At 44.4% G+C, this 21,563-nt stretch overlaps 1 protein-coding gene across 5 annotated transcripts in view; it reads left to right on the top strand.

Annotated features, from left to right (window-relative positions):
- uhrf1bp1l (UHRF1 binding protein 1-like) overlaps positions 1-21,563 on the top strand; it is a 35,085-nt gene that overhangs the window by 9,269 nt on the left and 4,253 nt on the right. Inside the window, exons 2-20 of one of the 5 annotated variants that reach the window (XM_041963844.1) lie at positions 1,338-1,500; positions 4,189-4,227; positions 5,663-5,754; positions 6,840-7,029; positions 7,123-7,263; positions 7,897-8,064; positions 8,787-8,967; positions 9,088-9,171; positions 9,599-9,760; positions 10,207-10,322; positions 10,440-10,581; positions 10,974-11,167; positions 11,247-11,996; positions 13,009-13,694; positions 14,843-14,926; positions 15,655-15,803; positions 16,218-16,375; positions 16,610-16,760; positions 18,892-18,933. In XM_041963844.1, coding sequence (XP_041819778.1) covers positions 1,338-1,500; positions 4,189-4,227; positions 5,663-5,754; positions 6,840-7,029; positions 7,123-7,263; positions 7,897-8,064; positions 8,787-8,967; positions 9,088-9,171; positions 9,599-9,760; positions 10,207-10,322; positions 10,440-10,581; positions 10,974-11,167; positions 11,247-11,996; positions 13,009-13,694; positions 14,843-14,926; positions 15,655-15,803; positions 16,218-16,375; positions 16,610-16,760; positions 18,892-18,933 — 3,692 coding nt within the window. Of the gene's footprint in view, positions 1-1,337; positions 1,501-4,188; positions 4,228-5,662; positions 5,755-6,839; positions 7,030-7,122; positions 7,264-7,896; positions 8,065-8,786; positions 8,968-9,087; positions 9,172-9,598; positions 9,761-10,206; positions 10,323-10,439; positions 10,582-10,973; positions 11,168-11,246; positions 11,997-13,008; positions 13,707-14,842; positions 14,927-15,654; positions 15,804-16,217; positions 16,376-16,609; positions 16,761-18,891; positions 18,934-21,563 lie in introns of all 5 variants that reach the window. The other 4 variants (XM_041963847.1, XM_041963845.1, XM_041963846.1 and 1 more) reach the window with 4 other exon arrangements.

Below are 21,563 nucleotides of genomic sequence, written 5' to 3'. Positions count from 1 at the left end.
CATGGATCTCACAAACTACAATTATTCTAAGTGCCTTTCACTGTACAGTCCTGTCCACTGTCCTTAAGTCTGCTGTGTGTGTGTGCAAGTGTGTGTGTGTGTGTTAGGTCTAGATCAGGGTTAGGGTAACAGTCTGTCTTACCAGTAGCCTGCAGCTGTACTTGCCACCATGGCAAAGATGGAGATAAAGTCATGGAAAAGTCCCTGAAGTCGCCGGTGTGGCAGCATTTTTCCTTCCTGAAAGTGCCATGTCAATGACAAGCTACAGTTTGTAGGTTATTCGACATGTACACACAGCTTCACACACATGCTCCACACACATGCTGTGTGTGTGTGTGTGTGTGTGTGTGTGTGTGTGTGTGTGTGTGTGTGTGTGTGTGCTGTTTGTTCTGTTACCAAGCAGCAACCTCTGGGGCTGAAAAATTAAGACAACATGAAAAACCAAAAAGTGCCCTTCCACGAATGGCCACTTGAGGCTGGAAGCAAGTCACACACACTGTGAGAAAACTCAAGCAAGTGACCAACAGCCGCTTCATTTGGAGTCTTGTTTCCAGTGGTGACAAGGCGCGTGGCAGTCGTGTTAGTGTTGGCAGTTTTCAGTTTGAAGTTGACATTTTACATTGCTGGTGTTTTGGAACCTGCATGTTGTCACCCCTTCGTTCCACTGCTGTCATGCACAACACGCTGGACACACAGCCTGCCCTGCACTTCCTGTTCCCCACCCACATGCCCCCAGACACACCTGGTGGAGATCTGCTCTGCTGATAGAACTCCTGATCACCTCTAGTTAAAACACCTGTTCATCTCTTCCCCCTTATCATTATCAGATTAAGCGGTTACTATGGAAATAAACCAAACAACTGTGATTAACAGAAAAGCTTGAATGAAGAGAAAAACATTCTTTTCTAAACTCTGGTTTCATATTATTTTATACATATAGTATTTCTTTCCATTTGTGTAGTTGAGTGAATTGTCTCATAGTGGTATTGTAGTCAGTGTTCATGTATAACCCTAAATTATAGTCTTGTTTTTGAGTGTGCTATTAAGAGGATGTGGGTTAGTTCTTAAACATGATTCATTCTGAAATTAATGGTTTTTGCTGGTTGATTTTTTTCTTTTTGTTTGTTTCTTGGGAAACAATAATGCCTGATATCCATGACAAACTATTTTTAAGAAATATGTGTGTGTATTGCATTGGAAAGGCTCCCCTCTGTTCTTGTCCAACACTCCAAGCCAAACAGTTGGGGTTTTGTTCGGCCGTCCTGTCACTTTGCCAAGAACCTGTTTCTATAAATATTCCCATGCTCAGAGCTGCACTTCTCATCTGTGTGTCGTAGGTTTGCTAAGAACCTGTCGCCGGACAAAATCAACCTGAGCACGCTGAAGGGCGAGGGCCAGCTGACCAACCTGGAGCTGGATGAGGAGGTCCTCCAGAGCCTGCTGGACCTGCCCACCTGGCTGGCCATTAACCGTGTATGCTGCAACAAGGCGGCCATCAGGGTGAGGGACACTGTGACATGTTGGATTTTGGGGAATATGCTCATTCTCTTTCTGATGGCGAGTCAGATGAGAAGATTGATGCCTCTCTCATGTCTGTGAAGTAATAATGAAGCTACAGCCAGGAGCCGGATAGATTATCTTAGCATTAAGTCTGAAAACAGCAGCCTGAATCTTCATATCAGCACCTCTAAAGCACACTAATTAAGACATAATTTGTGGTTTGTTCATGTAGCCCTTTCATCATAGGCACGTGGTATGAGGAACACTTTATGCAGTACTCAGCAAAGTATGAACCCCCTTTACAGTAATACCTGGTAAAATGGTGAAAGAGACATTTCATTGTCAAGAGTGAATGATGACTCACTCTCTCTCTAGTAACTACTCAGGCGGGGACTAATCCTGGTATTAATAACCCAATATATTGGAAATATTACTGTATGAATGAACTTATTCAATTACATGCATAACGTGCATTAGGGTTTGTAGGCACAGTTTATATTGAAACTACCCCGTCCGTAGACACCGGTACCGCCAGATCTGTCTAAGTCTGCAAAAGCACAGCAACGGTGACCAGCAGGACCCACACGCTCGCCGATAGCAGACCATCCTCAGCGCTGGGAAAAATATCTGTGACGACCGCTGAACTCCTCTCGTCCATGTGGGGGAAGAATTTCGACCGGCGTCTCTCCAAGATTGCACCAGTCTTGCTAACTTGGCTAACTCAGTTCACAGCAAAAAACCAAAACACTTTCTCGGCACGCTTTTGAAATTTCCACACATCAGAGCATGTTAAACAGACAGACAGTTCACAGTCTGACATATAGATAAAATGTACCAAAAACTGTCTCTCATGCTAACTTTCTTTTTACTTGATTACACAGAGCTCAACTGGTAAACAAGCCTTGAAACATCTTGTAAAAGTATATATATTAACTGTACTGATGCACATTAGTATTAACTGAATCCAAGTTATACATCTTCTCCATAACTGGCAATGACCCTCATATAAAATATCTTAAATCAAGTTATTACTTTTAACCAGTTATGTGCCTGACTATTTCTTAGTCAGACACAGTAACTGCCTTCGGAGGTTGCCTGGCAACCGTTTACAGTCAGGACATAGTCACGTAACCCTCTATAAAACAGCAAATTGTTATTTTTATGCTTCTATTGTTACGACTGAGCCAGGGTAACCATTACCCCCCCGTTTCCAGTCTTTGTGCTAAGCTAAGCTAACAGACTGCCAGATATGGCTTCAGAGAGAGTAACCGAGCCAGTAACAGAGGGATGGGAATGTTGAACTTTTGATTTAAAGCTTTATTGCTTTGAGGGTATTGTTAAACCAAAGTACAGAGATAAGATTTATTCTGCCTAATATTCAAAACTAAATACAAAAGTTATATTCATTGTTTTATTTTAGGCCTAAATTAAAGGAATCCTGGAGAACAACATACATATATTCTCTCTATCTCTATATATAGTCAACCTGACTCTTAAATCAACACACGAGCTAGATACCTTGTACATGAATGACTCTTTGCACTGCACACACACACTCTGCTGGAGATGTCTGATGGCCCTCGTGTGGTCGTGGTCGCCAGCAAAGTGTCATGTTTAAGAGCAGAGTCTGACACACCCTGGAAACAGTGAATGAGGCTGCGTAATTTGCTTCGTGACTGGACTTTTATTCAGACCAAGGTCCACTTTCCACCCCCTCTTCTCCTCCCCCACCTCAGGCTTTTCTCTCTGCTCTGTCACAGCTGTCTTCACGTTTGAATGTTAGCCACTGCCCTTACTATCTGCTGTGTCATTGACTGTGTGTGTAACACTAATGCAGTATTGCAGCTATAAAACCCACACCATTTACAACAGGGGTGCGTGGAGCATCATATTTCTCAGTGAACAGCACTGTGCTCCAGCTTACAATGTATTGCATTGTTTACTGTTAAACTGGTAAAAAAAAAAAGGAGAACAGAGATCCATATCTGACTTCCTCACTTGTTAGATCCCCATCTCTTGTTTGTGTCTTCCTGCTACAGAGGAGCTTAACCCGACACTCTCACGTCGTCATTTTGACACAGTTAAAGTAAATAATTGATTTATTGATCACTCATAAATAAATACACTGATTTTAAACTGCTGTAAATGGTTCTGCTTTGATGACTCAAAGTTAGAGGCCTGAGCGAGCGCCCCCTAGTGGCACCTCCCGGCGCTTCTGTGACAGAAGCAAGGCGAATAAAATGTGTCTCCGATTCAGTTAGAGCCGCAAAGCCTGAGCATTTTGTCACATCTTGATTTACAACGTCTCAAAGAACGAGTTGCTCTGTGGAGAAAAAAAAAACAGCATATGAACATAAGCATTTAATCTCTTTTGCTATATAATTTGACCAAGACTTGAATCAAGAGGCTGCATGTTGAGGATTAATGGAGCTCTGGAGCTGAATGGAGCAATCTGCCACTCAGCATAGACTCATTGATTTCTTTTTCTTCCTTCATCTCTGAGCTACCTCGCCTGCCGTTCTGGCTTGATTTAATTCTGTGTAGTTCGGCTGCGTTTCATTTGATTTGAGTATCCCATTGCCAGGTAATTTAGCATTTTGAGAGGACCGAAAGGCCAAGTGCTTGCTGCGAGGATCAGAATACTGTAAGGCTGAAAAGCTAAGCCGCTGTTTCTGCTTTTATTCACAGATACCATGGACAAAGTTGAAGACTCATCCAATCTCTTTGGTAAGTTTGACCCACTGCACCTGTCATAATAAAAACAGGACATTTGTAATTGTTTGTTTATTTCCATTATGGGAGGCACTGCAGGTGAATATGGCAAAAAATTTTAACTAATAGATACCACCATTAAACCCCAGTTGATCCAGAGTCCAGAGCAGAAATCTGAAATAAAACACCCAAATGTTTATTTTGGGAATTTTCTTTCTCCTAGCCTTAAATAAGATGTCATGGAAGCAAAATCTCAAAATTGATCAGGGCATGAAAAAGGCATGTTTTCACATGTTGTGTCTCCTCTTAAATCATTGAATCATCTTGTGTCAAATTAACCGCCTGTAGTCCTGCATCATTTACTTATCTTCCATCACGGGTTAAGTGACGCTGCTAATCACAAGGTGAAGAGCAGGAAACCACAGAAGGTTTTGCAGTAATTGCTGTGGTCATAGAGCACCACTATGTTAGCATAGAGCTTCACAAACAAGCTGTCTCCAGCCTCCAGCTGCACCACTGCTACGCCGGTCGCACTGTTGATGATATTGTCACCCACTGTGTCCCGGGCAGACACCACCCGCTGGCTGTTCGATCAGTGACACCACCACGTTGGGCTGTACTGAGTTGTTGTTGCGCATGGTGTCCTGCAGACCATGGTGATGAAGATGCCAGTGCCAGTGTTAGGGAGGATTCTTTGATATTCTTTTGATATGTCTTGTTCAAACGGACCAACTGAACGGCCTAAAGCTCAAAGCTCGTCCAGAGCTCCTCCGCCGGGTTTTTGTGGGACTGTAAATTGGCTTTGAACGTGGCCATTTTCTGCATCACAGCGGCAAGGTTTTGCTCGAGCCTGCTCTGTCTACGTGTCATGGCTGCCAACTCCTCCCTCATTGCTGCCACCTCGCTGAGCAGGGCGCAGGTGTCAGGCTGACAGACTGCCAGGCTGGTCCCAGTCCCCAGGTAGCTGTAATTCCCAGCACACAGGCTGTCTGAAACCAACAACAACAGGAGGAACATACGCTTCATTTTACACTCATCTACAAAACCTGGAAGCTGCATGTGGTCCACAGCCCTCATATATGCTTCTAGCACCTTGTGTTTCTCAGCAGTTTTGGCACGCTGTCTTCGTTCATATATCATAACAAACATATCAGGGGAACACAAAACAGTCACAACACTATTTATCAAACAGTTACCGTGATTATCAGGAGCACATAATAAAAGGGTGTAGTATTAAAAGGTAGCACAGCAGCACTTTCTTGAATCTGCTGGTAGTCACTACACTATAGAACACAATGGCATCACACCATCAACAATAGCTAAGCCTGTAAAAACATTATATTTATTGTACTGAACAGTGGGAAAGCGGATATATTCTTTAATATCAGGCTACTGCCTGAAGGCACATGGGTAGTTAGTTGTGATACTTAAGCCCATGACTTGCTTGCAGACCCTGGATAAAGTGGAGATGGAGATGAGTACCTGTGATGAGCCCCGTCCCCCCAATGGCCCGTCTCCCATAGCAACAGCATCAGGACAAAGGTGAGCATGTTCTCAACCCGGATTGAAATAATTTGGTCCCCACAAGTTTGAAGCAGTTGAAAACATAACAAATTCATAATCAACAAAATGTAATTAAATAGATTTCCTTAAAAAACAACTTCCATTTTCATTATTGAAAGTGCAATAAAAGTGTTGTAATTCAACACTTTGTCTAGTATTAAATATTTTTTTATAATCAGATGATGTGTTTATTATGTGTGCTTAAGCATAGTGTTAACCATTCCTGCTGCAGCTTCCAGACTGTGGTCAGGATGCACAGCAGCTGACTTGGGGCCTAACCCTCGTCACTTCTACCCCACTGCTGGGAAGCAAAACACAGGAACTGCAGAGTTTATTCATGGCCAAACTGTAACCGACACTGTACATTTACTGCCACTAGACCGCTTCACTGCTAATATTTCCCTCTGCTCACAACACCAACACCTGTCTGCTCTGAGAAAAGCCACCATCACTCTCTCGCTCAACCACACGCTCGACACATACACACCACACATTGCCCTATTCCTTAAAGGAGCCATGCTATTGTTATAACAACAAGCTATAGGCAGAACAAGTAAGGAAAAAAGATAGAAGACATCACCTAACACTAATTCAGCCACCAAGGTGCTCTGAAAATCTTATTTTTATTGCTGTGTCAGCGTTTCTTACATTTAGGGGAAGAGTATTGTACATTGAATTCACTGTACAGTACTAACTGGCTAATTTTAAAGATGTATTTATACTGCAAAATTACACATTAATTGATTCAACAGATGTTTAACAAGGAAGAAAAGCATAACAGATGACACTCATCATGCAAACATACATTTAGTTAGTAGTATTTACTACTCTTTATTCCACTTTTATACATGCATTTCCCTAGATGTGATCACTAAAATTTATCTTACAATATGAGTGAAAAGTAAACCCAAGGTTTCTGTTCTAGATGATCTGTTTCAGTGTCATATTTTAAGCATTTCTATTTGTTATTAATTATTTTTAAACAAAAATCTGTTGGTACTATACAGACTTGTAATAACATATTTGCTATAATATATCTCTCCTCTCCACCTGTCTGTCTCCAGTGAGTATGGCTTTGCAGAGAAGGTGGTAGAGGGAATATCGCTGTCCATCAACTCCATCGTCATCAGGATCAGTGCCAAGGCCTTTAACGCCTCCTTTGAGCTCTCCCAGCTGCAGGTCTACAGCGTCAACACCAGCTGGAGCATCAGTGACCTGCGATTCACTCGCATCCAAGACCCTCAGAGGGGAGAAGTCAGTATTTATTTATTCCTTTGATTCGAAAGGCGACAAAGATGTTGTCTCAGCCACAGTGTCTCATTGTACCACCGTGCCTGTTTGGCCCAGATCCTGACGTTCAAGGAGATCAGCTGGCAGATGATCCGCATCGAGGCTGACGCCATCCAGAGCGCCGAGCATGAGATGTTGAGCGCCCCCATTCGCCTCATCACCAACCAGTCCAAGATCCGAGTCACTCTGAAGAGACGGGTCAGCCACAAGCACACACACACGCACACGCACACACACACATCCCCTGAATAGATTCAGACATTCACTTTAAGAAATTTGATGGACCAGGCTTGAAACCCAGACTGCTCTCAGCAACATCCCCTTTTCCTTGTGAACAATAATCCCTCTGTGTGGCCTTACAGGCTGCAGGAGCAACAGCAGCGATTCATCAAGCCACTGGTGTGCATTTAAACAAAAAACACTGCTAATGTCTGTTTTGCAGATGTGGAGATTCAATAAAATGTAGCATAAAGTGCACAAAGACTTTTTTGTAAAGGTAATTAAGCCCATTTGTTTCTTTAGGCTTTTACGAGGCTGCTGAATAAAGCATTTATCACCAAACACAAACTTATTAACTCTGCCAAATATGCTGACAGTGCAGTTGTAGTTCTTATTGAAAAAAACTGATAAAGAATGTGTAATGTTGTTGTATTCAGAGTCAAGCAGTTCAGTACAGTTCCAGTAAATTTAGTTTATCCCTACCGGTTATCAACAAAGACCTCACACAACAAGAGAATTTCCCTTTGAGTGTCACATTACATTAATGGCAGCTCTCAGGCTACCTCCACCTGCATAATGCATGTTTATACCAACCGGCTCTACCTGACGCAGATTAAGGACTGTAACGTGGTGGCCTCCAAGCTGATTCTCATCCTGGACGACCTGCTCTGGGTGCTGACAGACTCCCAGCTCAAAGCCATGGTGCAGTATGCCAAGTCTCTGAGCGAGGCCATGGAGAAGTCTGCACAGCAGAGGAAGAGCATGGCCACGGAAGACCAGGTGCACACATGACCGACTCGCACAGATATCCACAAATACACTGACTTCATCCACACAGAAAATTCTCTTAAATATCTCACTCTGTTTAAAGTTGATTTCTCTCCCTCTCTCTGTCTCCTTTTCCCTTTTGACGTTTTTAACATTTCCCCCTCCCTCTCCCTGTCCATGCCCTAATTCCACCCTCTGTGGATAAGCCACGTCATGGTCTGATAGTTTGTCCTTGCGTCCATGGAAATCATGTCTGCCCTTCTCTTTCATTCCCCTGATGCCATATGGCGTCTATCTGCCTACAGCATCTTCGTCTCTCTCTGCTGCTGTCAGTGTCTTTCAGTCTGTCCTATTTATTGCTCCTTCAACACATACACTCACAAAATGTACATTGATCTCCCACACAAATTCACACCCATCCTCATCCCACAAAACACACAGTGGTCAATGCGTTTTCTCTAGTTGGGTGTGATGCGCCATCTGCTGGAAGAATGGTGTGTTGCATGCATCAGCTGTTTTGTTAAACCTGACAGTTTTTGACAGTTTAAGTCTCTGTAAGCCAAAAAATTGACACAAAAAACTGAACACTAACTCATCAGCAGCAACAATATTACCAGACTAAATAAAGCAACAGCCTGAAAAAAACAAAGGACCACGATCACAAGCATCAGCATCAAAATCTTCAACACTAATCATGGTATCTTCATCCTTTCGTGTGCGTCCGTGTTCACCAGGTGTCATCAGCGCCCCCCTCAGCCCAGCAGGTGCGCACCCAGCAGGCGTCCACAGCAGCTGACCAGAGTGCAACCATGGCCAAGCTGTTCAGTGCCTACGACGTATGTGAGACGTCCCACCATCTCCAGATCACACACCTCGACCTGCACATATGTGACGACATCCACGCAAAGGACAAAGGTAGCATATACACAGATCCTTTTTTTTCTTGTTTTTTTCAACTTAACTTTTTTTTTTTTTTACACATTTCTTAAAAAAGCTTCGACTTGACTGTTTTCTGTCTTTCTTCCATCTCTGCAGTGATCAACAAGAGAATAACGGGTGGAGCCATGCAGCTTTCCTTCAGCACCATCACATTGGACTACTACCCTTTCCACAGAGCAGGTGTGAATCCTGCAGTGATACCACCTTACCATGAAGTCATTGCAACTTATTTAACACTATGCAATACTTGCATCCTCACTATAAACTCATTGCACTCCACCTGCAAAATCCTGCTAGTGTTATTGCTGCTGTGTCACATCAGACTACTTTAGAGCTGCAGCTAGCATGGCTTCTCATAACTTCTCCTATGCAGAATGGAAGACAGGAAATTGAGATGGTGTTTTGTTTAGAATCTTGAATTTCCCTGATTTTTAAAGCAGTTAAACAGTTACAAAAACAATACAAAACCAAGCAAGTACAACAAAAGTTTAAAAATGAAAGTGTACGATTAAAAAAAGCACACAGGACCTTGGTAAGGAGAACCAGAACTAAAACAAGTCACTGTTTGGAAGTTGGACCAGTTTTCCTCCTCTCCACCCATCTCCAGGTGACAGTTGTCTCCACTGGATGCACTACAGCGAGGCCACCAAGACCAGAGAGGGCTGGGCACGGAGTCTGCTCGATGAGTTCAAGTCCAACGTGGAGATGTTAAAGGGCGCAGTTCGAGACCAGCAAGGCCCGGCCCCCACGCACAGTTCCCCGCAGCACGGTAACCACACACGCTTTGACAAATATTAAATGTTAGGTACCATTCAACTTCTTCGGGGTGTATGTTTTTGTTGTATCTCCTGGCACACGCGCACAGCACATCATCCCTGTGGGTTTTCTGTCCTCCAGTGTCCCTTAGGGACGATGTGTGTGGGCCTCTAGGAAGTCAGGAGAGAGCAGGAGGAGTAGGGCTTAGGGAGGCAGATGGAGGACTCGTAGAGTGGAGCTCACAGACACAGCCTCCGGCCCAGTGCTGCTGGTGTCTAGAGCCAGGTACCACGGTGTGTGTGCGCACAGCTTTGTGCGGTGATACACACCTTTTGCAAGACGCAGTGGCTTCTCGTTGCAGAACTGAGTGGTCGCTGTGTGTGTCTCCTTCTTTGTCATTGTGTTTTCACCTTTGTTTCCCCTTTCTCTATCTGTCCATCTCTCTTTCCTTTTCTGCAGGTAAGATAAGCACCTCTTCCAGCACCTCCTTCAGTCCTCCTCCCACTCAAAGCCCCAAGACCCAGCTCATGTCCAGCTCTGTTGTTCTCAGGATGGCTGACTTCAGCATCTACCAGGTCCCTGACAAACACACTCTTGCTTACAAACCTGCCTATATGGAATCATTGAGACTATATACAGCTAGACTACTAACTTTTAATGATAGTTTGTGTGTGTCTTTTTGTGTGTTGCAGGTGTCAACAGCGGACCAGCGTCGCTCCAGCCCCAAGACCATGATCTCCTGCAATAAGAAGTCCTTGTACCTTCCCACAGAGATGCCAGCCATTCATGTGGAGTTCACAGAGTACTACTTTCCTGATGGAAAAGACTACCCAAGTAAGAATTCTGTGTTTAATGCTCAAGGAAGTAGCATCTAATTTAGAAACATTAATCTTCGTTTAGTGGGTCGTGAACTGTGTAGGTAGCTGTATTTATGCACCAGGCCCGCTGTTTTGGCAGCGAGTTTGTGTCTCTCACCTCCCATCTGGATCTGCTCAGCCCATTCGTTCAGCTGCAGGGAAGTCATTGACTGCTACGTGGCTAAAAGGACATTGATTTTCTGAATTACGCCTGGTACTACCAATGAGCAATCACCCGATTAATTCGTGTTATGGATTTCTTACAAGTTCCCTCCATTACGAAACATTATTCGAACAATTGAAGGTTTTTCAAACTAAAGAAACAACACTCTCTTTCTTCCATATTCCCACTTCCTCCCACTCCTCTAGTCCCGTGTCCTAACCTGTACGTCCAGCTCAACGCCCTCCAGCTGGTTCTGGATCCTCGCAGCCTGGTGTGGATCAACCTTTTCGCCCTCGACCTCAGGCAGAGTCTGGAGCAGTTCATGGAGATCTACAAGCTCAGTGACTCGCAGAAACCCGACGAGCACGTTGACATCAAGGTTGACGGCCTTATGCTCAAGGTATGCTGGAAAGCAGAGGGGGGGCATGTGACCTTTGTACGTATTCTGTGGTATTTATGTGGTTCCTTCTCTCCATTAGCTGGTGATTCCCACCGATCGGGACACCTCCTGTCCCGCCGATCTGCCTCGCTCCATCTCAGTGCAGACCTCAGAAATGGTGGCCACGAACACCCGGCATCCTGCAAACTGCACGCGCTCCCACCTCGAGGCCCTGCTGCAAGCGTTTGAGGAGGAGCCCTACTTCTCTCCCACTTTCTCCTCATTCCCTCGCTCCTCCTCCTCGTTACCCCTCCTCCATCCAGTCTTCCAGCGCCATGCTCACGAACAAGACACCAAGCTCCACGACATCTACCGGGGCCTGGTGGTGCCGACGATGGGCACAGACGCCCTCAAAATGCCGGCCGCCACTGACTTTTGGGCGTTGCACTTTGCTCAGTTCTGGGTGGACTATGAAGGCACCCGTGGAGGCAAAGGGCGGCCGCAGCCCTTTGTGGACTCCTTCCCCCTCACCGTGTGGGCGTGTCAGCCTGCGAAGATTGTGCAGCACCAGGAGAGGCTCAGAGGTGCTGCTGGATCAGGTTTATCCAGGAGCACGTCTGGAGAGGCTATTGCACGTCTACAGAGGAAGCGATTACTAAAGGAGTATTACAGTACCGATGGTGCACCGGCGTCATCTCACAGCAACAATGCAACACTGCCGCCCAGCAACGGACTCCACAAACCCCTCTCATTGGACAGTCTGCCTTCCTCCTCCTCTTCTTTGTCATCATCAAGTGAAGATACAGGTGTGCATGCATTGGTGCACATGCAGAAGCATTTAAGTGCTCAGGTATGTTTTTTTTTTCATTCTTATATTTTTCAGTACTGCACAATACATGGAGAGAAAGCTGGACTGTTATTTACACTCCCACTAGTGAATATATAAATTGCGGGTGACACAAAGCAACATTATGATGGATGGACCAATGTTGTTCTGCTCATCTGTGAGTCAAGTCTGATATTTTGGCTATTGCTCGTCAGAGCTTTGATTTAACGTGTGGAAGTGTAGAGAAATCTTGTGAAGGATGACAATTTTATTGCTGCCCTTAGTGCTAAAATCAAAAAACAATGGCGAACAAAACATTTGCTCGCTCCATCTTCTAAAATGTGGTGATTTGCCACTTTTATGGGTTTTGTATTGTTATAAATTGAGTGTCTTTGGTTAATTTAATAATTTCAAACAAGCCTCAGAGCAGAGCTTTGAGTTGAATATTAATGTTGGCATGCTAGCATGCTTGCAATGACCATGCTAAAATGTTGATGTTTTGCTGGTATAATGTTTAAAATGTTCACCATCTTATTTCAGCATTTTAACATGCTAATTAGCTTTAAACTTAAAAGTACAGAAATGCTGTAAGGGTTTCAGGTATTTAGACAAACTAATGTATTGGGCAATAAATGGATAGGGTCAGGTATTGTATTTATATCAGCTCATCCTCTGGGGAGTGGAGATTGTCTGCACAAATTTTGGGCCCGTCCATCTACTAGATATTGCCGACTTTTCACTCAGAAGGTGAAAAGTTTGACCTTCTGGTGGTGCTTGAGTGAACTTCAAGGGATTATCGAAGTCATTAGGATTCATGAATGTACAAAAATTGAGATGTTTTCAGTCTGAATCGGCTGACTGGTGGCTGGCCTGGCTAAAACTGAACAGATTAATTGATGATGAAAATAATGGTTATTTGCAGTAGTAGCTGATTTATTGTACTCATTTGGAATCTTAATTAATCGCAAATAAGCCATTGCGTCAATAATTCATCACCATTATTATATAATAACTACCGCGGTCTGTGTGTGTTCAGGTGAGCCACCGGCAGTATGTGTTTCTGATGCATCTTCAGCGCAGCATCAAAGCCCTGCAGCAGACACTACAGCAGGACCTGGAGGAGATGGGCTCCAAGAAAGACCGCAAGGATCCGTCTCAGCATCCTGCAGACCACCAGCCCTTCACCGTCTGCCTGGGCCTCCTGCTGAAAAGTGCAGAGGTGTCCCTGCTCCTGAAGCCCGTCCCCCAGCCTGAGGGTTCGAGATCTCCCCTGGGGTCGGAGCTCTCGCCCTCAGAGAGCAGAGGAACTCTGGAGCCGGGGAGTGATGCGGGAGACGGGGCAGAGAAGGGGAGTGAAGGAGCTGGATCTGGGTCTGAAGGAGGAGCAGCCAAAGGGGCATGCACTGTAGACCAGCTGTTATGTGGCGATGGCTTTGAGGGTGGAGCCACACATGGTCCCGTTCCTCTTGCTCCCACCTCCTCTTCAACCACGCGTCCTGACTCAAATCACAAAGCCTCACTGGAGGAGAGGACTTCATCTAAGAACTCTGGGAGGTGGAGTTCAGATGACGGGGGCGAAGCAGTAGCGGATGGATTGGCTGGGGGTGAAGAAGTTGGGCCTGGACTAGACTCTAAAACCCAGACAAGTGACCCCCTGTCTGACCCGCTCAGCAGCAAAGACTGGAACGACAAAGACTCGGCTGCAGCCGCAAAGATGCCTCAGTCAGTATCCAGGTATTCACTTTGTCACTCAGAAACACTGTTAATTTATTTAGTCAGTGCTACGCACAAGGTAATCGATCCATTGTAGGGCTGAGACGATATGCTTGTCACCCGCTACACTGCATATAAAAAGTAGTAAATTAAATACTTTTTAAAGTGAACTGCTACATTTAGCTGTGCTAATCAAGCAAGTGCCATTAGAAAAGAATAAATAAAATGTTAGGGCAATTATATGTGTTGCCCTCTCCCGGCACACCATGTCTCTGCTTAGTGGTGCCTGTATTTTTTACACCCAGTAGGAATCTTGTTTTTGAGGTTTGACCCTTTGAGGTTGCTGTAGCTGGTCAGTGTGAAGCGTTCAACCTGCAGAGTAGCAGATTGAAGACAGGTGCTATTAGTTTGTTTCCAAAGAGCACAGGAAATGTGTGCCTTTAAGCGTGAGCACACACATCATTTTATGCTAAGTAAAACAGATGGTTTATTAAGACAATATTATCATGGGTGCAATGCTAATTTCCCATAGCGTGTTCCTTCTGTAGTTATAATGAGCTCATTCAAAGGTAACGAAAACACAACAATACTTATTTTCAGGTGATTATACACTAATGAAAGCATACTTATGAATATTATGCTGCATCTCTGCCAAACCATCACCTTAAATCTTAGTCCTTTAATTTTCTATCATTGACTGTTTAGGCTCTGCTGTATTTGGCATTGCTTATGATTATGGGTCGATGAGTTGCAGCCCTTCAAAGATCACATCCAAGTAATCATATGTTGCAGTTTTTAGGTTTGATAAGTGAATCATTCCTGTGCTTCACCCCAGATGATGAATCTGATGAATGAGTCTCTCTCTCTCTAATTTTATCTGTCTGTTCCTGAACACAAGCGCTGTGTGTTGACCTCCCATGTGAGACAGTCTGTCAGTGTTCAGTCGTCTGACATTTTGAACATCGTTTGGCCTCAAGCTGCCATGTCTCTCTGCGTCTCCATCTACCGTCCATCCACTCACCGTAGTCTTGTCTTTTCTGAACTCATTCACTTCCTTTTCTGCCTCTTGACCTTTGCTTTGACCCATGCGAGGCGTGTGTCCGTGCGTGTGTGTGTGCGCGTGTGTGTGCGTGTATGTTTGTTTTCTCTCTACCAAGGAAAGGAAGTTTGTCTGTGGTTTCTGATCTCCTCAGCTCCTCAAACTCCAGCAGATCCACCTCCCTTTATTCCATGTCCAACATGTAAGGCACTGGATCTGTGACTAGCTGTATTGATGGGTGTGTGTACGTACTGTGTGTATGTGTGAGTGTGTCTTTGTTCCTGTGATCCTTGGATCAAAAATCAGTGAGGTGTGTGAATGTGAATCCCCTCTTGGCATGCATTTGCATGCGTGCATGACACGCTAATCCTTGTGTGTGTGTTATGTCTGTATGAGTTAAATCAGTCGGTTTTTCCTGTGTTTGGTCTTAACCTGTTGACTAGTGGTTGATGATAGAGATAAAAACCGAAGCTCCTTGCTTGTGATAATTCTTTTTCTTTCCTTTTGGTTTCCCCCAGCCTTGTGTTCTCAGTCTCTTGGCAGCCACTTTGATTTTGTCCGTCGTGATTTTCCTTTAGATCGTTTCTGGCACTTGGGAACATAGCACACTTGGTCCTTACATGACCTTAAACAACACCACACAAAGGAACGAAGAGATATTTAATTCATGACTTGACGAGGAAGCCCTGTCAGCTCTCTGAGAGCGCAGTGGTCTCGGCTCAGTGTCGGCATAAGAACACAATTCCAGATATGGTGAAATGAAAGCACTGGGCCTGTCTTTTCTCCTCTGTTTTGCTCTCTTTAAAACAGTTTGTCATAAAATCAATGGCATGCATGTACAGTGTTGTGCAAGCACATCTCAAACAGGAAGACATGATCTCAATGATGTGTCTGTCACACACTCTTCTCTACCTGACTTGTGTGTTGTAGTGGTCGTTTGATGCGGGACCGCTCCCAGTCCAGTTTCTCAGTGTCCTATAAGAACATGAAGAAGAGTCCGTCCCTGCAGTCGCTGGACAACATCTCCATAGACAGCTACTTGATGGAGGACGGAGACACATACAGTCTGCTGGAGCGAGGTGGAGCAAACTTTAATGCATTCTCGCACACAAATGCACAGTATTAGCCTTTATTCATACAAAGTTGGATGACTCAAGAGTAAGTTGTGTTAGTTATTGTGTCCATCCCACAAGGAAGGAAGTGTTTGAACATTATCAGACAAGAATATAATGATTTTGCATCTAATATAGCACTGCAATCAAAGAATATTTCGAATGTTTTAAAAATATGATTACTGCACATGTACTGGTAGGAAACTGTATTGACCAGGAGGTGGCAGCATTGTTCTGATATGTCATTAATGCATAGCATTGCAGGGGAAGCTTCTTTACTCTTGACATGTCTTGTTAAAGCTTGGCAATGTACAGAAGGCAAAGCCAAATGTGTGCCTTGTCCATGTAAGAAATATTTGTTTGTCTTTATGTGCCGTACAGATGATGTGTCCATCTCAGGCTTCAAGGACGGCATCAGCGAACAGAGCGCCACCGAGAGCGCCACCGAGGCAGTGATTGGTCAGGAGCAGGAGGGAGGCGTGTCCCCCGACACTGTCAGCGCTACCTCCCAGAGCACCGACGATCCCACCAAAGATTTAGTGAGATACCAGAACTTTGAGAAGTCTGGGAAAAGTTTGGAAATAACATAAAATGTCTGGAAAAGCACAAAAAATAGGGGGACACATGTAACTACATTAATATTGTTGTGGATTCACTGTTACACCTCTCGCCGTGAAGAATAATATTCACTCTATCTTTGGAATTATGACACACACACACTTCATATGTGACCATAATTTTCCTGACTGTTCTGGTGTTCTGCACTCTTCCAGGTGTCGGTGCTGGTGCTGAAGGTTAAATCAGTGTGTGTTGGCATGGAGGCGGTGGGCGAGAGCACGGTCGTGGCTCTGGAGGTGGGCCAGGTCACACCCAGCCAGCTGGGCAACGTCAGCCTCAGGCAGTACCTCAGCAACCGCAGCCTGGGTAAGACAACGTCTGCATACATGTGTTATTGTGAGAAATATGGTGCTTTTTATTTGTTCTAATATGAGGCGTTACGGTTATAACAGGCATTTTTTCAAGGTCTGTTAAACATTACAAGTGCTATGCATCGTATTAAACACAAATTGATGAGAAAAGGTCAAGGAAAAGTGCAGTTTATCCTCTTCCATAAAGCAAAATAGAAAAACCTTACCCAGAGCAGTAAAGATGATGCCAGAGCCTCGGAGCTGAGGGAAGCAGTACAAGGTTCCCACAACACCTTAAGAAGTCTTATCTGTTCTGGAAGTAAAATCAAGGAAATTAAAGCCATAAATTGTCCCTTATTTACTGTAAATTTGCTCTTGGTATGAAATTTGGAGATGTTGCATTTAAGGCTGATGGGAAAATTGTCCACCAAAACGTCCAATAGCATCTTTGTGTTAGATTAACTTAGTATTAAACAATGAGAGGCTCAATTATGAAAAGTGTCGCACTACATTAGCCAGCTACAGATGTTGGCATCTGCCTTCATGTCATCTTTTTGTTATTGTCAATCGTGTTTACAAGCTAGCTAGCAAGCTCGAAATGAGCCAAAATTGGGTGAAGTTTAATGACACATGGTTGGAGGAAGTTTCAAAGGTGGTTGGCAAGCAAGCGAAGCAAGGTGTAATTTATCCTGAAAGACTTTCACATTAGGGACTGAGGGGGTACTAACTGTTGAATCCTGCATGAAAAAGCACCCGTGGTACGCTGCGGCAACTAGTGGTGCTACACTAATGCCTGCATTGTTTGCACATTGCACACGAGAAACTTCCTCTGACTCCCAACTTCTCAGTAGTTGGAATTGAGCAAAAAACCCCACAAAGGGCGCTGGGAGGTGCTGTAGGTTCCCCACTCGGTGAGCAGGGAGCATTCATTTAATTGAAAGCGCTGAATTTGACTTGAGAAATTGGGCAAGAATCCTGTAGTAACATCCTCCATGCAACAAGAAGCAAAGCAGCTTACGGACGTGCTACACATTTGTACTTGTAGTATGTGTCTGATAGTCCTAGCTTGCACCAAACTGCCATATGATGATTGTCAAAGTTAAATAAAAATGAATCATGGTTTCTCAGTTTCTGATGCGAGCCACAAATTGGCACAATACTGGAGTGAAGACCAAGCTGCTCCTGTTTTTAAACTGTGAGCTGGTTGATTACATAAACCGGATCCACCAAAATAGACTTCTGTTGAAGTCGACAGCAGCCTCTTTCTTAGGTTCACACTAATGCCGAAGATGAAAGCAAGGGGCATTTGTCAAGATTTAAGCACACAAGTAGGGCAGATATGAAGCATGAAGGAACAGCAGGGAAATGACTGTACTGTGTGTGCGTGTGCGTGTGTGTGTGTGTGTGTGTGTGTGTATGGATTTAGACTAAAGCCAGCCACGTAGCCAACTTTCTTTTTTCTTGTGTGGATTATTTTTAGATGATCTTTTACGGTATTTTGCCTTATTTGAAAGTGGCGAGGACACACGAGCGCAGAAAGAGGAAGCACGTGCAATAAAGGTCCTGGAACAGACTCGAAGCCGTGATGTTGGCTTTAAACCACCAGGATGCTCCATAACAGACCCCCCTCCTGCCCTCCTATTTTGCTTGTTGACAATTTAACACAAGACACACAGACGGAGAGACGGGCAGCAACATCAGGATGTTCAGTTATACAAGCAACAGGAGCAGGAGGCTGATAAACAGCGAAGATGCAACACACAAAACAATCAATTAATAATTTTTAGTTTTTCAGTTTTCATGCAGAAATGCCAAACATTTGATGCTTCCAGGTTCTCAATGTGAGAATGAATTGCTTTTCTTGAAAAATTTAATATTTTTGGGTTTTTGCTTCCTTGGTTGGACAAATCGAGGCATTTGACGACGTCCCACTGGACTCGAGGATATGATGAGGTTAATTGACCGAATGATGATTGGATTGACTGTGAAAATAATCAGCACATTAATCTATAAGTGGTATTAGTAATGGTTAGTGGCGGCCCTTGTCTGAATCCTGGTTGACTGTTATTTCAAGTGTACACACACACATTTACACACTAACACAGGCAGCCCCTCCTTTTTATTTACCTTGCCATAACTCCCCACAGGTATGGTGTGTTCAGTACCAATACCTGCTCAAAGCAGCCAAGGTAACTGCTGTGTGTTAATTCACCATCTGCAACTTAACATGCATGCTTGCCTCAGCGTGTGTGTTTTCCACCGTGCGTGTGTGTGTGTGTGTGTGCGCGCTTGGGCCTGTGTGTGCGTGTGCGTGTGTTTTCTTCCAGTTTGTCTTCTGTCAAATCTCATTTCCAGACTTAGGACGTTTGCTCGACGGCATGCACTGCAGATGCAGCCGCGTGTTGCAATGCAAGCGATCGCATGACGCGTGTGTTTGACTGCTAATTTCTGCAGCAGCAGTGGGTGTTTATGGCGACATTGAGATCTCTTTTCCTCCTCTGTGTGTGCGTGTGCGTGTGTGTGTGGCACTTCAGAGAGGTTAAATTTGACAGTAATGGAGTGAGTGGTCCTATTATTTGCAACATTAGGCCCAGATACTTTAACGTGTGTGTGTGTGTGTCAGCCAGATTCAGATTAACTACGACTGTTTGTGCAGACTGGTGTTAACCCCTAATCTTCCCACTCTCGTCTCCGCCTAATTTGCCCTCTCCCTGTCCACCCCCCCTCTTCCTCTCTCCCCCCCCCCCTCCCTCATCTCTCCACTGCAGCAGACTTTGCAGTTTCAGTCCAGTGATTCAGGCAATGAGAGAAACGCCAGCTTTACCCCTCGCTACCTCTCCTCCTCCTCCTATCTCACAAGAGCAATCCCTCCTCCTCGTCCTTCTCCTACTCTTTTTTCCTTCTCTTCCTCCACCTCTCCTCCTCACTCTTCGCTCGAGCTCCTACTCCATCTTCCTACTAATCCTCTGTCATTTAACCCCCCTCCTCACCTTTTCTTTCCCTTCATCCCCCGCCCTCTCTAGGCCATCTTTTCTCTTCCGTCCCCGTCTTATCACAGTCACTCAGTCCTTGGCTGCTGGCTGCCTCCCTCTCTTTCCCTTTCTCCCTCCTCACCCACTCCCATCTCCTCTTCCTCTCTTTCTCTCTCTCTCTCTCTCTCTCTCTCCATTTGCCACGACCTTAGCCGCCCAGGATTGAGAGAATATGTCATTTTATCTGAGAAAAGCTGACAGCCTTATGTATATGTATGTGTGTGTGTGTGTGTGTGTGTGTGTGTGTGTGTGTGTGTGAGAATATATTTGCTGGTCCTGAAACTGCTCTGTGGTATTAACCCCCTCTTGACTTTCCCTCAGAGAGCATTGTTAAAGAGACGTGACGCTCTTCTCACTGTCGTAATGATAATTTTTCTTCAAGTGGCCATTTCCATGCCTTGCTGAGTGTTTCTCGTGGTGTCTCCCGCCTGTTAAGAACTTCTGCCTGTGTCTGCTTGCCAGCTGAATTTGTGTGTAAAGGGGAGGGGGGGTTTGATCACCTCGGCTCTCATCAGTTTGTCTCCTTTCTCTCTCTCCTCACCTTTTCCCCCCCTTTTTCTCGTTTTTCAACAAACAGGGAGTCGTATCATCACTTGTCATGCTACTGAGAGACAAATTCAGGTCATTCAGGGGTGAAGCTCTTAATTTAGAGCCGCACCATCAAATCTTTCCCAGTTTTCAGCGCCTCGGAGTTTTGTTCCGGAGAGTGTCTGATTCATGAAACGGAGAAGAAATTATTCAATGGTTAAAATTTCACTTTGAGTCCTCGATGCTTAGGTGGGAGTTTCCACTGAAGCCTCTAATCCCTAGTCCTCAGAAATAATTAAACATCACCGCAGCGAAGAGCCTGTGGGATTGTGGAAAATCTCCTTCAGCCCACCTTTTTCTTAATTCCTTCCAGCTCCTCTTTTTTCAGCTCACTTTGCTTTTCTCCCCTTTGTTTCCAACTCTCTCTCTCTCTCCCGCTCCTCTTTCTGTCTCTTCCTTCATCCCGCCTCTTACTTCACCCTCGTTTAAACCTGGCCTTAACATGCACCCTTGTTTTTTATAGAGTGAGCAAAATGACACAAAATCAGTCGCTTTGTGGAAGAGCACTTTGAAGTCACAGTGAAGCTGCAGCATAGATGTGCACTGTAGATGTGAGAGAAGCGAGGAAATCCTTCAAATATGATTCGATCGCTCAATGTGGGCAGATATGACGTTTTATGTAACTGCTGCTGTCCTGTTAGCTCGTGAGGCTAACTGTGAAGGAGAGGGAATAAATTAGAACTCATCCACTTTCTTTCTGAACAAGCTTTTTGCAGTTTAACTGCGTTTTTTATATGATGGGTGTGTCACCCAGAACGCATTTGATTGGATATACACATGTATGTGTGCACCCACAAGTGTCGACGAATCATCACAAATATGAAGTGCAGAGAAAAGAGAGAATAGAACAAAAAGGGATTTTTGACACCAACATACTCAAAATTTCTTTTTTGACATATAGTCGTAGTTTTTTAAACATAAACACACACAGGAACATAGACAAACAATGTTTTTACGAATCCCTTATCTACATGCATACCGATCATACTGAAGTTTCTAAATTACCTCAATCAAATTTTCTCATTTCTAAACTGCGATTTCTTTTTATTTATCGCCTGCCGATTTATAAGCGTAGCTGTAATACCAAGAGATAACTGAGCAATTGACATGGGAACGCTGGATTAGAACCTGAAAAATGTGTTTTTCATTTCACCGTCTTTCATCCGCGTTTTCAGTGAAGTAACACCTCAAATCTCAAG

The sequence above is a fragment of the Chelmon rostratus genome, chromosome 22 (assembly GCF_017976325.1).
Source record: "Chelmon rostratus isolate fCheRos1 chromosome 22, fCheRos1.pri, whole genome shotgun sequence".
Classification (NCBI taxonomy): domain Eukaryota; kingdom Metazoa; phylum Chordata; class Actinopteri; order Chaetodontiformes; family Chaetodontidae; genus Chelmon; species Chelmon rostratus.
Note: the sequence above shows the minus strand (reverse complement) of the source record. Positions and strands in the feature narration are given on the sequence as shown.